Here is a 15717-nt window from a genome sequence, read left to right on the forward strand (position 1 = left end):
TCTAGATCCTTGGCTTTAGATTATCTTCTGGAAGCACTCTGAACAGGCAGCCCCAGGCAGGGAGGTATGGAGAGAGAGCCCAAAGTAAACCTATTCTTTAGGCCTCTCTGTGAAGCATGAACTTCTCCCAATTCTGCGGCTCAAGGTCAGTTTCCAAAGAAACAGCCAGGAGGGAAAGAGTTAAGTGGGGCCCACGTTCGGGTCTGAGTCCTGAGCCTGCATGCCTTCCTCTCAGAGATCTGCCAGGCTGAGGGGCCAGAGGCTAAATTTAGAAGGCAGCTAAGGTTTCCTGTGAACAGCTGTCCTGCGCCTCAGAGAAGGAGACGGGCGAGAGGAGGGAGGTCCGTCTCACTGGTCGGAGCCTCTGGCCATTTTGTCTGGGTCCCTCAGCCTCTGGGTGGCTGCCCTCTTGGTGTGGAGATACAGGCAGATCCGCGGTGAGTGTTCTCCCCTCACTTTGTCCTGTGAGCCCAGGACTTAGAAACAAAGGCGAGGAGCTCTTCCCTGAGTGTCAGGGCCCGGCCTTGTCTGGGACCAGCTCCTGGGGGGTCTCATGTTCCTTAATACGCTGTGGAATGGCTCCTGAGCCAAAGGCAGTGGCTCCTGTGGCCTTGGTTAGAGTCGCTGAAGAAGGTACCTTCCCAGTAGAGACAAAAGGTGTCTCTACTTGTGTGAGAGTGGGAGAGAGAGAGTGTGTATACCCAGAAGTTTCAGAGAAAGACCTTTCTGGTCTGGGGAATACACATTTGTTCCGCTTAAGCTATAGTCAAGGCAGACTTTGGACTCCCCTCACTGCTTTCTTGCTGGCACCTGTGGAAGGAGCCAAGGTATCACTTCTTAAATCTCATGACTCCAAGGTGGACTGTTTACATGGCCGAGTGTGCATTTTGGTGTCCTGATAATAGTAGCTGAATCAAGTCTGACTGGGTTTTCCTCATGAGTTGTTTCCCCACTAGGCGATTAACATGTGGTGACTTTCCCATTCCTAGTTCCATTGAGGTGACATCACCAACACACCCCGGACCCCCACAAAACCTCCAGAACTAGGTTTTCTAACTGCCTTATTCACGCTAAACCTACAGAGGCTGACAGGCTGTCATGGCAACCAGTGGCGACCCAGAAGAGGAGCAGGTAGTCCCGAGTGAAGAGGATGAAGCCGACGTGAGGTCTGTGCAGGCCCGGTACCTCCGGAGCCCCTCCCCCAGCCAGTAAGTGTGCGCTTGCTGCGTGCGGGCCTCCCGCCGGCCATCATGGAGGCGCTAGGGAGCGTGATGACAAGTGGACCCCAGGGAGCCTGCAGCCATAACCTTAAGTTCACTCATTCAGCAAACATTGTTTGCAAATTTTTTATGTGCTATACTTTATGGAAGAAAAAACTTGCAAACAGACACATTGCAACACGGCTTGGTAAGTGCTAGAATTAACATGCTCAGGGTTTAGTTGATGGGGAGAGGGAAAGGATCACCTGGGCTTGGAAGGTTTATAGGAGACTTCCTAGAGGAGATGATGTTGGACTTGAACCTCAAAGGGTGAGTAGGAATTTGGCAGGTGTCCTTGGGTGATAGTACTTTTTTCCCTAGGAGGGAGATAAGGCTGGAATGGGGATGATAGACCATAGATCATAGATAAGAGAAGGCATTAAGGCAGGAAGAAGCCCTTAAGACACCAAATTCTAGTACTAAGGTAATTTTGTATCTGTGATCAGGCTGTGTCTTTCCACTGGGATGTGCGCTTCCTGGAGGGTCTTCTTTATTTTGTGACAATTAATTTTAAAGTTTCTTTTACATAAAATCATGGAGGATATATGATACTGTAGAATGAAAAATTTGCATACAATTTTAAGAAAAAGCATAAAGCAACAAAGAAATACTTAATTGCTTGCTAAAGTAGTAGTGTGTGTGCCTTTTCTTTTTTCTATTGCCGCAACTAATAGTAGGGGACCTGACTTCTAATCTTAACTCTGTCACCAAATTTTAAGTGAAGAATCACTTTAATTCTCGAGCCTATGTCTCCTTATCTAGAAAAAGGGAAGAAAAGACTCAGAATATTTCAAGGTAAATTCACATCAGAGCATCTCTGATTCTGCTTGACTTTCCTGTTCCTTGGGTCTCTTGGGGTCTTGCTGGCTCCTGCTTCTGGGGCTCACCAGGCTTCCCCTTTGGAGTGAGATGGGAGCAAATGTAGGCACTCATCACCATGATGGGCCAGGCCACACCGACCGAATGGAGCTTCAGGAATTTTCCCTTAAAATTCAGGCTTATGTTCCCACTTAAAGAAACTGTCAGGATTGAGAGATTTAAAGTACAGCCCTCCTCCTCTATGCTACCAGACAAGGCATAGGTAGTTTTATGTGTTGATAGGGTAAGTGATGGCTTCATGTCGTAGTTGGAGTAATGATAGCTCTTATAGCAAATGGACTTTTTTTTCTCACTCAGGTGTGTTTCAGAACAGGTACCTGAGCAGTGATTCAGGAACTGAGGCTCCTTTTGTCTTGTAGATCCTCCACTGTGAGCCCTGACTTCTAAAGTGACTGTGTTCATCAGCCTTGAGACAGAATGGAGACTCTCTCAGGAGGGTTTTATGGGCCAGGCCTGAAAATGCCATTTTGCTTCCACTCATATTGGCTTCCCTGGTAGCTCAGCTGGTAAAGAATTAGCCTGCAATGCAGGAGACCTGGTTTGATTCCTGGGTGGGGAAGATCCCCTGGAGAAGGGCATGGAAACCCACTCCAGTATTCTTGCCTGGCAAATCCCCATGGACAGAGGAGGCTGGTGGGCTGCAGTTGATTGGGGTCGCAGAGAATCGGACACAACTGAGCGACTAAGCACTGCTGCTGCTGCTAAGTCGCTTCAGTCATGTCTGACTCTGTGCGACCCCATAGATGGCAGCCCACCAGGCTCCTCTGTCCCTAGGATTCTCCAGGCAAGAATACTGGAGTGGGTTGCCATTTCCTTCTCCAATGCATGCATGCATGCCAAGTCGCTTCAGTCATGTCTGACTCTGTGAGACCATGTTCCATTGGCTGGAACTCAGCAAGGCCATGCTTTCTTGTAAGGGAGGATGGTCCATGAACCCAGGAAAAAGAAGAAGTGGGCTTGTTAACACACAGCAGGCTCAGCCACTGTAGCCTCTCAAGACAGTTAATGTTCATGTCTCCTTTTTCCCACTCTTAGACCAAACTTACTGCCTTCCCAGGGAAACAGCCTGAAATCCCATTTACCAATTGCTGCAAAGTTCAAAGGCTGGGCTCTCTGGAAAGTATGCCCTGTCCACTTCGGGGCTGAATGCAGCTCCTCATGGTCTGACCAGGATAACAGCCCCCGGCCCTACCAAAAAAAAAAAAAAAGCCTCCCACCCAATGAAAGGAGGAGTAGGGGATACAGCAGCCATCAATCCTTACAAATAATGACCCTGTTGAGTGTGTCTTTGCCCCAGAAGTGGGGAGCTCTCCTAGGTGTGACCTTGATGTGGCTCTCAGGGTGGCATTCTTTGTCTGTTGTTCTCTGTGGCTTCTAGCTCCATCCCCTGGGCCTTTTTCCTTGTCTGTTATCCTCCACAGCCACATCTGAAGTGAAGCTGAAGAGGGTCTCTTCCTTGAGTGCTGCATAACTTTTGCAGACTTGTCCTGCTTATGAAAACTTGGAGGTCCAAGGGCTGTTTTAAGGCTTATATGACCCAAAGGCCTTTTAAGAGTCATGACTTCTTAGAAAATGTTATCCCTTCAAAAGTTTAATAGTTTTCTGATTTACAGAAACCAGACAACTCCATGTGCCAGAAATCACACCCATAGTTCTTTCTTAGATATAATTTTCAATCCTAATTTATTTCTCTGATTCCTTGTGTACATGCTTCACTCTCTCAGCTTAATGATAGATATCTTGAGAGATTATCTGAAACTTTAAATTTGAGTAGGAAGTTCAGGATCAAAGTTATTTAGAATGTATAATCAACAAGCTCCCTCATTAGAGGGGAGGATACAATAATAAAATGTAATCAATCCAAAAGAAGGCAAGAGAAAAAAGAATATAGGAAAAGCATACTCGATAATAAGAAAATAGTAGGATGGAAGATTTAAACCCAAATATATAAGTAATTATTTAAACATATATAGACTAAAATACATGGTCTTCCCTGGTAGCTCAGCTGGTAAAGAATCCACCTGCAATGCAGGAGACCCCAATTTGATTCCTGGGTCAGGAAGATCCCCCGGAGAAGGGATAGGCTACCCACTCCAGCATTCTTGGGCTTCCCTGGTGGCTCAGATGGTAAAGAATCAGCGTGCAGTGCAGGAGACCTGGGTTTGACCCCTGAGGTAGGAAGATCCCCTGGAAGAAAGCATGGCAACCCACTCCAGTATTTTTGCCTGGAGAATCCCCATGGACAGAGGAGGCTGGTGGGCTGCAGTCCATGGGGTTGCAAAGAGTCAGACACAACTAAGTGACTAAGTGCAGCAGAGCAGACTAAATACTTCAATTAAAAAACAAAAATTGGCAGACTCAATTTTTTTAGAAGCCTACATACTTTTTACAAGAGACACACTCAAAAATAAAGATGTACAAAGGTGAACAAAAGATAGAAAACATACTACACTGTTCTGGTTACTATTGTTCATAACTCCAAAACTTAGTGTCATAAAATAACCATTTTGTTATGTTCATAATTTGGAATCTGGACAAGGCACAGTAGTGTGGCTTGTTTGTTTCAGGATGTCTGGGGCCTCAGCTAAAAAGACTTGGAGACTGGGGATAAATTTTAGCCTGGGGTGATTCAAGAGCTGGGAGCTGGTATCAGAGAGGCATCATCACATATATGGCACTTGAGGTCAAGACCTCAGCTAGGCAATTGGCCTGAATACCTAACATGGTCTTTTCATATGATCTGTCCATGTGGGACACTGTGGGCTTTCTCAGAGCCTGGGAGCTGAATTCCAAGACAATAGGACAAAAGTGCATTGATTTTCATGATCTAGCCTCAGAAGTCACAGAGAGGACCACAAAAGTTCAAAGGAGGCAACACGGACTCTACCATTCCATTGAAGGTGTATTAGGGCCACGTTGTAGGGAGAATGGGTGGGATGGGGTACATTGGGGCCCTCTTTGGAAAGTACCCACTCCTGTAATTGCAAACACTGACTAGAAGCAAGCCAGTGAAGTGATTTATTGATAGCAGACAAAGAAAACCTTAGGGGAGACATTACCTTAAAGTTTCAGAATAATCAAATTCGCTATACAATAGATATATTCATTTAAATTATTAAAATTTCTAGGATCTCATAAAGTAACCTCTAAATATGTAAAGCAAAGAGTTGACAGAGCTGAAGAAAAAGTAAAATTCACAATCTTAGTCAAATGTACGTTTTAAAAAACACAATCTCAGCAACTGATAGAATGAGGCAAAAAACAATCAAGAATACAAGAAATGTAACTAAAACAATAAATAAAATTAACCTAATTTGCATTTATAGAATATATACCCAACAGTTGCAAGAGATAGATTCTTATCATGTGCACGTGGAATTTTTACCAAAAAGTCCATACATGCATTGGGTCATATGTATATCAACAAGTTTTTAATGCTTGAAATCACATAAAACATGTTCTCTGATCATTGCAGAGTTAAGCTAGAAATCATTAAAGACAAAATACACAATAGAAATTTCAAGAGTTAGTATCTAAGAGAACAGGATGGAAGTTCATTGATTTTCATGATCTAGCCTCAGAAAGAAAGTCACATGAAACAAATATTCAAAAGGAGACAACATAAACTCCACCACTCCCCTGGAGAGGCATCAAGGTGACGCTTACAAGAGAGCAAGTGGGATGGGGTATACTGAAATATATGGATGACAGACATTCAAATTACAACCATAGTTCGATACTATGATATACTCACCAGACTGCCTAAAATTAAACACTGACAATAGCAAATATTAATGAGGATGTGAAGCAAACAGGATGTTCCTGTTCATTGCTGGTAAGAGGGTAAATTAGTACAACCCTTTGGAAAATTGTTTCCTAGTATCTAAACACATGCTTGTCCTATGGCCCAGCAGGCTCACTCCTGATTCATACTTAACAGAAGTAAGTATATATGTGCACCAGAAGAGAAGTACTAATACTAGAATGCTTCAGCAGCTAACAGTCATTAAGAATATAGAATGTTTGAACAACAAGAACTGTCTAATTAATAGCAGGCTAGATAAATAAAGTCTGGTAAATATATTTAAATACTGACCTAGAGAATAGACATTTTATTAAGTGCCTATCACTTTGGTGTGATTGAGCTTCTGAGGTTATTGGTTGGAGAGGGTGATCAGTGAGTACTGGCTGTGAAGGTAGAAGGTGGGTCACTGCAGGGAAAACCAATTCCGCCGGTTTCAGAGTTCCACATAAAGTGAGCTGGTCACAGGACAAAAACATTGATTAATAGGGACATTCCAGCAGCATTCAGTTCTTAGTCCTTCCAGCTGCCAGTCCCCCTCCTAGACAAAAACAAGCTCAACCCGAAAGCCCCACTTACACATGAAAAGGGCTGAACTCCCCAAAAGTCAGGTCCCGCAGACAGAGCACGTTTTCTCTGGGTTCTCAGTGACTCCTCCTAAGTCCACTTGGTTGTAAAGCCCCTCTTGGTTTGTGTAGACTTCCCTGGTGGCTCAGACCGTAAAGCGTCTGCCTACAATGCGGGAGGCCAGGGTTCAATCCCTGGGTCGGGAAGATCCCCTGAGAAGGAAATGGCAACCCACTCCAGTACTCTCGCCTGGAAAATCCCATGGACGGAGGAGCCGGGTGGGCTACAGTCCATGGGGTTGCAAACAGGGTTGGACACAACTGAGCGACTTCAATGTCAATGCCATGTTGGTCTGTGTACGGTATATCCCTTTGTTGTTGTTCAGTCACTGAGTCGTGTCCAATTCTTTTTCGACTCCATGGACTGTAGCCCACCAGGCTCCTCTGTCCAGTGGGATTTCCCAGGCAAGAATACCGGAGCGGGCTGCCATTTCCTTCTCTACAGTATACTCCTTAGCAGTCGGTTTTTAGTAGCTGATCCCAAATCAACTAGCCCTTTTCAGACATGTTCAAGAAAGTCAAACACACAGTAACACTTCACAGGCTATCCCTTCCTGCAATTAGCGTCATAAAATCTGAGGTATAAACTAAGACAGCTGCACTGACTTTTGAGTCATCATCCAATCAACCCCACTGCACTGTACAGAACCAGGCTTAAACTAGCTCAGATGAATGTCTACAGTATCTTTAAAAATGAAAAGGCAACTCACAAACTGGGAGAAAAAAATGAAAATCACATATCTGATGATGAACTCATATCCAAAATATACATTTAAAATACTCTAAAAACCCAGTAAAAAAGAAACAATACAATTTTGATTATGGTAGTGATCTCACTTATTTGTGTATCAAACTTTACCAATCTGCACATTTTAAATATGTGCTGTATGAATAACAATTATTCCTTAAATAAAACTGTGGGCTTTTTAAAGCTATGGAAAGAGAATTATTAATAAAATTATCTTCTAGGAGCCAATATAGTGATGTGGGAAGAATGAAAATGGTGTAATTAAGGCCAAAATTAAGCTCTGCTCTGCCACTTAGTAGCCATGAAAGCTTATATAAATAACTTAGTCATAAAACTGGGATATCAGTTTTACCTAGTGAGAGAAATTTAAAAATATAGTAAAACATATATTATTTATATTATATACAATATATAACCTACATTATTACAATATAACACTTATCTCCTGCATTAGCAGGTGGATTCTTTACCACTGAGCCACCAGGGAAGCCCATTCTAAGCAACGGGTCATCACCCAAGTCTGAACAATCCTCCCTGTACTTAATAAATGCCTGAAATTCCATCCTCCTTGTTTTATCTCTTTAGCTAAAAGCTTGAGCCTTTTTAAAATTAAGTTATTCATGGAGAGAGCAAATATCTCACCAGCAGAATCCCAGTGCTCATTTCCTAGGGCTTCTGTAACAAATTTCCACAAACTGAGTGGCTTAAAAACCACACACACACATAGCACAAATAAATTCTCTCAGGTTTAAAGGCCAGAAATCCGAGATCCAGGTGCTGGCAGGGACACTCTCCCTCCAAAGACTCCAGGGAAGATTTTGTCCTCGCCTCTTCCTTGCTTCTGTTGGCTCTAGGAGTTTCTTGGCTTGGGACAGTGTAACTCCAACCTCTGCCTTTGTCTTCATATGGTCATCTCGTCTCTGTCTTCTCTTGTGTCCTTTTTTTACATATAAATTTATTTATTTTTAATTGGAAAATAATTACTTTACAATATTGTGTTGGTTTCTGCTCTATATCAACATGAGTCAGCCACAGGTCTTAGAGGAAACCATAGGCTGTACACTCTTTGACATACATCACACCAGGGTCCTCTATGACTAAGTAATTTAAAAACATTTAAATTTAAATTTAAAAATTAAATTTAAAAAAATTTTAATAATAAAAATTTTAATAATAAAAAATTTTAATAATAAAAAATTAAATTCAAAAAAATTTAAAAACTAAGTAATTTAAAAACAAAAATGGGACTTACTCAAACTTAAAAGCTTTTGCACAGCAAAGGAAATAATAAACAACATTAAAAGACAAACCTCAGAATGGGAGAAAATAATTGCAAATGAAACAACAGACAAGAGAATTAATCTCCAGAATATATAAGTAACTCTTACAGCTCTTGTGTTCTTTTTAAGTGACATCTTCCACTGAATTTATGGTCTACCCTAATCCATGAATGGGCTTCCCTCATAGCTCAGTTGGTAAAGAATCTGCCTGCAATGCAGGTTGACCCCAGTTCAATTCCTGGGTCAGGAATATCTGCTGAAGAAGGGATAGGCTACCCATTCCAGTCTAGGGCCACCCAAGATGGACAGGTCATGGTGGAGAGTTCTGACAAAATGTGGTCCACTAGAGAAGGGAATGGCAAACCACTTCAGTATCTTGCCTTGAGAACCCCATGAAGAGTATGAAAAGGCAAAAAGATAGGACACTGAAAAATGAACTCCCCAGGTCAGTAGGTGTCCAATATGCTACTGGAGGTCAGTGGAGAAATAACTCCAGAAAGAATGAAGAGACAAAGCCAATGCAAAAACAACACCCAGTTGTGGATGTGACTGGTGACGGAAGCAAGGTCCAATGCTGTAAAGAGCAATATTGCACAGGAACCTGGAATGTTAGGTCCATGAATTAAGGCAAATTGGAAGTGATCATATAGGAGATGGCAAGAATGAACATCAACATTTTAGGAATCAGCGAACTAAAATGGACTAGAATGTGTGAATTTAACTCAGATGACCATTATATCTACTACTGTGGGCAAGAATCCCTTAGAAGAAATGGAATAGCCATAATAGTCAACAAAAGAGTCTGAAATGCAGTACTTGGATGCAATCTCAAAAATGACAGAATGATCTCTGTTCATTTCCAAGACAAACCATTCAATATCACACATTAATCTAAGTCTATGCCCCAACCAGTAATGCTGAAGAAGTTGAATGGTCCTATGAAGACCTACAAGACCTTCTAGAACTAATACCCCAAAACGATTTCCTTTTCATCATAGGGGACTGAAATGCAAAAGTAGGAAGTCAAGAGATACTGGAGTAACAGGCAAATTTTGCCTTGAAGTACAAAATGAAGCAGGGCAAAGGCTAATAGAGTTTTGCCAAGAGAATGCACCAGTCATAGCAAACACCCTCTTCCAACAACACAAGAGAAGACCCTACACATGGACATCACCAGATGGTCAATGCCAAAATCAGATTGATTACATTATTTGCAGCCAAAGATGGAGAAGCTCTATACAGTCAGCAAAAACAAGACCGGGAGCTGACTGTGGCTCAGATCATGAACTCCTTTATTGCCAAATTCAGACTTAAATTGAAGAAAGAAGGGGAAATCACTAGACCATTCAGGTATGACCTAAATCAAATCCCTTATGATTATACAGTGGAAGTGACAAACAGATTCAAGGAATTATATCTGATAGAGAGTGCCTGAAAAACTATGGATGGAGGTTTGTGACATTGTGGAGGAGGCGGTGATAAAGACCATCCCCAAGAAAAAGAAATGCAAAAAGGCAAAATGGTCGTCTGAGGAGGTCTTACAGATAGCTGGGAAAAGAAAAGAAGCTAAAGGCAAAGGAGAAAAGGAAAGATATACCCATCTGAATGCAGAGTTCCAAAGAATAGCAAGGAGAGACAAGAAGCCTTCCTCAGTGATCAGTGCAAAGAAATAGAGAAAAACAACAGAGTGGGAAAGACAAGAGATCTCTTCAAGAAAATTAGAGATAGCAAGGGAACATTTCATGAAAAGATGGGAAAAATAAAGGACAGAAATGGTATGGACCTAACAGAAGCAAAAGATATTCAGAAGAGGTGGCAAAAATACACAGAAGAACTATACAAAAAAGACCTTCATGACCCAGATAACCATGATGATGTGATTACTCACCTAGAGCCAGATATCCTGGAATGTGAAGTCAACTGGGCCTTAGGAAGCATCACTACAAACAAATCTAGTGGAGGTGATGGAATTCCAGTTAAGCTATTTCAAATCCTAAAAGATGATGCTGTTAAAATGCTGCACTCAATATGCCAGCAAATTTGGAAAATGCAGCAGTGGCCACAGGACAGGAAAAGGTCAGTTTTCATTCCAATACCAAAGAATGTTCAAACTACCACACAACCATACTCATCTCACATGCTAGCAAAGCAATGCTCAAAGTTCTCCAAGCCAGTCTTCAACATGAACTGTGGACTTCAGATGTTCAAGCTGGATTTAGAAATGGCAGAGGAACCAGAGATCAAATTGCCAACATCTGTTGGATCATCAAAAAAAGCAAGAGAGTTGCAGAAAAACAACTACTTCTGCTTTATTGACTATGACAAAGTCTTTGACTGTGTGGATCACAATAAACTACGGAAAATTCTCAAAGAGATAGGAATACCAGACCACCTTACCTGACTCCTGAGAAATTTGTATGAAGGTCAAGAAGCAACAGTTAGAACTGGACATGGAACAACAGACTGGCTCCAAATCGGAAAGGAGTATGTCAAAGCTGTATATTGTCACCCTGCTTATTTAACCTACATGCAGAGTGAAGTGAAGAAGAGAAGTCGCTCAGTCATGTCTGACTCTTTGCGACCCCATGGACTGTAGCCCACCAGGCTCCTTGGTCCATGGGATTTTCCAGGCATGAATACTAGAGTGGGTTGCCATTTCCTTCTCCAGGGGATCTTCCTGACCCAGGGATCAAACCCCGGTCTCCCACACTATAGGCAGACGCTTTACCGTCCAAGTTACCAGGGAAGAGACAGATATGCAGAGTACATCATGCGAAATGCTGGGCTGCAAAAAACACAAGCTGGAATCAAGATTGCCCGGAGAAATATCAATAACCTCAGATATGCAGATGACACCACCCTTATGGCAGAAAGTGAAGAACTAAAGAGCCTCTTGACGAAAGTGAAAGAGGAGAGTGAAAAAGTTGGCTTAAAACTCAACATTCAGAAAACTAAGATCATGACATCTGGTTCCATCACTTCATGGCAAATAAATGGGGAAACAATGGAAACAATGAGAGACCTTATTTTGGGGGAGCTCCAAAATTACTGCAGATGGTGACTGCAGCCATGAAATTAAAAGATGATTGCTCCTTGGAAGAAAAGCTATGACCAACCTAGACAGCATTTTAAAAAGCAGAGACATTACTTTGCTGACAAAGGTCTGTCTAATCAAAGCTATGGTTTTTCCAGTAGTCATGTATGGATGTGAGAGTTGGACTATAAGGAAAGCTGAGTGCCGAAGAATTGATGCTTTTGAACTGTGGTGTTGGAGAAGACTCTTGAGAGTCCCTTGGACTGCAAGAAGATCAAACCAGTCAATCTTAAAGGAAAATTAGTCCTGAATTGGAAGGACTCATGCTGAAGCTGAAACTCCAATGCTTTGGCCACCTGATGCGAAGAACTGACTTATTTGAAAAGACCCTGATGCTGGGAAAGATTGAAGGCAGGAGGAGAAGGGTATGACAGAGGTTGGGATGGTTGGATGGCATCACTGACTCAATGTTTGAGTTTGAGTAAGGTCCAGGACTTGGTAGTGACAGGGAGGCCTGGTGTGCTGCAGACCATGGGGTCGCAAAGAGTTGGGCACAAGTGATCAACTAAACTGAACTGAATCCATGATGATCTCTTCTCAAAGTTTTTGACTCAATTAATCTGCAATAATCTTTTATCCAAAAAGGCTTGCATTCGCAGGTTCTAGGAGATATATCTTTGCTGGGGCCATCATTCAACCCACTGTAACTTTAGATCCAGCCTGGGGGTGATACAACTGTACTCTTTTCAGTGGAACCAGGAGAGAGATTTGCAAAAGTGCACCTAGTGCTGCAAAGAGGCAGAGCCAACAGGGCAGAGTTCATTCAGGGATGAGGTGTGCTTGCTGTCCCAGCAGGGAGTCTTAACATTTCCAGCCTCATCTGCAAATCTCATCCTTGGGTGAATGAAGAACCTAAGAAAGGGGTGTAGACATTGGACAGAGGTGTCAAGACTTCTATTTTTGCCTGAGTTAGACCCTGACCTCAAACACCTTAAATTCAAACCTAGCTGCTGTGTGTCACTTTCTCTGGAGGAAAACCTATAGGTAAAGAGTCACCCATCTTCCATCTGGGCAAATTTCCTGAGGTAATTCATGAGTTAACATTAAAATGTAAAACCCCCTATCCAGTGAGGCCACTTGGTGGAGCCTTCACGCGTATCCCTCACCTCCATCAAACCTCCCCAGTAAACCCAGCACAGTTTTAAGAACTGGTGTTCTTGTGATGCAAACCCACCTCCCGACAGGCCCTCCCCTCCCTCGCAGGAAGCTGCTGCCCTCCAGGCCCACCCACACAGAGGGTCTGGAGTCTACCTCTGCTTCTTCGCTTCCTCCTCAGCTATGACCAGTTTTCTCGTCCTTTCCAAATAAAGGATCAGACTTCCTTATCCTCCTATTATTCTAATTTGAATAATGTCTTTCTGTTTTCCTTAATTTTTTGCCAAGTCAAAAATCCATTTCTTGCCCTGACTTCAGATCTGATTTTTCAAGCCTTTGCAGTGTCTTAGAACTTCTCACTCATCTGGTCAGGCGGCCTCTCTCGGTGGCATTTTCCCCTTCCCTTTCAGCAAAGATCCTTAGCTGTGCTTTGCTTGCCTCTCTTCTCTTGAGGTCTGCACACCTGGTTGGGGGTGGGGGGGCAAGAAATGGGGGACATGGCATGGTAGGTCTATGTGCCTTCATCATGTGTCCTTGGGAAATGGCTCCTCCCATACACCCTTGCTCTTGTATCTCTTTTCCCATGAAAATTTTTCTGCCTTGCCTCTTTCACAAAGCTTGCTAGAAGCAGCTTGCTAAAAATAGATTTGCTTCAGTGACTTCTCTTCTTCCTTGGAGCCTGAACTTTGCCTGTATGGTCACTTTCACTGAAGCTCAGAAATCTGTTCCTTTTTTGCAAAAGCCAAATCAAGGAAGACACCCCCTCCCGTGCCTTTGCCTACATTTCATTTCCAAGGGACTCACTGAAAGGAAGTGACCAGCTGTCAGGGGGCCTGGGTTGAAGGATCCCAATTCCACTCTATTTTGGGTCTTGACAACCGGGCAACTGATTTAAAACTGGCTTACAAACTTTGCCAACTGTAATCCACAGTGGGACATACCATTTACTCACAGCATATGCGTATAGGTTTGTGTAAATTTTAAACAGGTTTCAAAAATTGTATTTATCTTTAAAATGGATAGTACCGTTCTCTATTCTTTTTTTTTTTTTTCTTTTCTTTTCCAGATGCTAGGTGCGACCCATTGATTTTATGATACACTAATAGGTCACAGTCTGCAATTTTAAAAAACACAGATTTAAAGAAAGCTGCCCCCATCTCTGCTGTTGGTTAGGAAGTCCATCAAACTCTGCTTTATTATTTATCCTCAATTCACCTTCCAGGCTTTTTAGCTGCTGCTTCCTGATCCTGTGACAAGGAATCGACCCTAGAGCGTCTGCTTCCCTGCCAGCCTGTTTGAACGGCCAGCCCTTGCTGCTTCCCAATCACAGTGTATCATCACACTCCATCTCAGGCATGTGGGTGGACGCACAGACATGGTCATAAATCAAAACCTCTAGAGCCGCTGTCTCCCTGACCTTGCAGATATAAATAGGGCCACTTGTCCAGCTCTCAGCCTCCTTCCTCCTTTCTTTCTCTGCAGTCCTGCTTCTCAGGAGAGAATAAGAGCAGCTTCACAATGCCGCTGGGACACTTGTTCTCCATTCAGGTCATTTCAAGTCCTTCCCCCACACCTGTATTAGACTCAGTAAACTGTCTCCAGCAAAATAGTCTTAGGACTATTAGGTTTACATCTCCTCCTCTCATAACAGGTTAACTCATAAAAGCACTTGGAATTTACATCCTTCCTTAACACTGGAGGATGCTGAGCTGAGTTTACTGCTGCTTGAATTTTTGCATCAGCAGTCAAAACAGATGCATTGTGAGGTTGGGGTGGGGGGCGGAGTTTGAGCTTAACTTCCCTCTTTTCTCAGTCATAAAACCTCCAACTTCTCAAAAGTGTACTGGGTAGTCTTCAAATGTGATTTCTCAAATTCACTGATGCATGAGCTGGAATTCAGTCTTTACCACCAACAAGAAGGAAGAATGTTTATCCACCATTTCTATTTTCAGATTTTAATTTCAAATACTCCCCTATCAAATGTACAGCCTCAGAGTTTAAGTATATTTAGGACAGGCTGTTAGTTCCTGGTATTTGTCATGTGAAATCAAATCCACACACTCTGAAGTCAGCATTGTTTAGGGAAAATGCTAGGATCAAGGGCTCGCAGAAAGACAGTACCCAGTGGGGACCCCAGGGGACACCACCTGCTGAGCTTCTGACTCGGGTCTTTCTGCACACTTGACAGGTGAGGACTTCTCTTATATCTCTTTTCAGTTTGTGCCTGTCACCTCCCTGAATGCAGAGCCCTGGAGACCTGCAGAGGAACAAAGAAAACGGATCTCTGGGAGAATGAGGGGCCATGCTAGGAGGAAGCCCTTATCATCCCCATAGTAACACGAGAATTCTTGGCTGATTACCCTTTCAAGGTTTTGATTTGATCCCCCTCATCAACTCAAATCTCATTTTAAAATAATACTGACCCTTAAGAAACAAGATAATTATTTTATTAACAATTAATAAATAAGGGCTTTCCTGGTGGCTCAGTAGTAAAGAATCCGCCTGCAGTGCAGGAGACACAGGTTCAGTCCCTGGGTTGAGACGAGCCCCTAGAGAAGGAAACGGCAACCCAGTCCAGTATTCTTGCGTGGGAAGTCCCTCGGACAGAGGAGTCTGGTGAAATATAGTCTGTGGGGTCACAAAGAGTCAACACAGCTGAGCCTGCATGCACTTTATGCATTAATAAATAAAAAAGTAAAACTCCCTTAATAAATATCATTGAAATGGAAATGTGACTCAAATTTATATAAAATTTAAGACTCTGAATCTAGTTTTATGAAATATTGACATGTTAAAACTGAGACTGCTTATATATTTTGGAGATTAATCCTTTGTTGCTCCATTTGCAAATATTTTCTCCCATCCTGAGGGTTATTTTTTAACCTTGCTTATGGTTTCCTTTGTTGCGCAAAAGCTTTTAAGTTTCTTTAGGTC

General features: G+C 42.7%; 1 protein-coding gene across 1 annotated transcript in view; it reads left to right on the plus strand.

Moving 5' to 3' along the window:
* Positions 1-299: 299 nt before the first annotated feature.
* Positions 300-15717, plus strand: part of STYXL2 (serine/threonine/tyrosine interacting like 2) — a 70075-nt gene continuing 54657 nt past the window's right edge. Inside the window, exons 1-2 of the mRNA XM_043877879.1 lie at positions 300-437; positions 1083-1208. Coding sequence (XP_043733814.1) covers positions 1099-1208 — 110 coding nt within the window. The 5' untranslated portion in view covers positions 300-437; positions 1083-1098. The remainder of the gene's footprint in view (positions 438-1082; positions 1209-15717) is intronic.

This window comes from Cervus elaphus, chromosome 20, assembly GCF_910594005.1.
Source record: "Cervus elaphus chromosome 20, mCerEla1.1, whole genome shotgun sequence".
Taxonomy (NCBI): domain Eukaryota; kingdom Metazoa; phylum Chordata; class Mammalia; order Artiodactyla; family Cervidae; genus Cervus; species Cervus elaphus.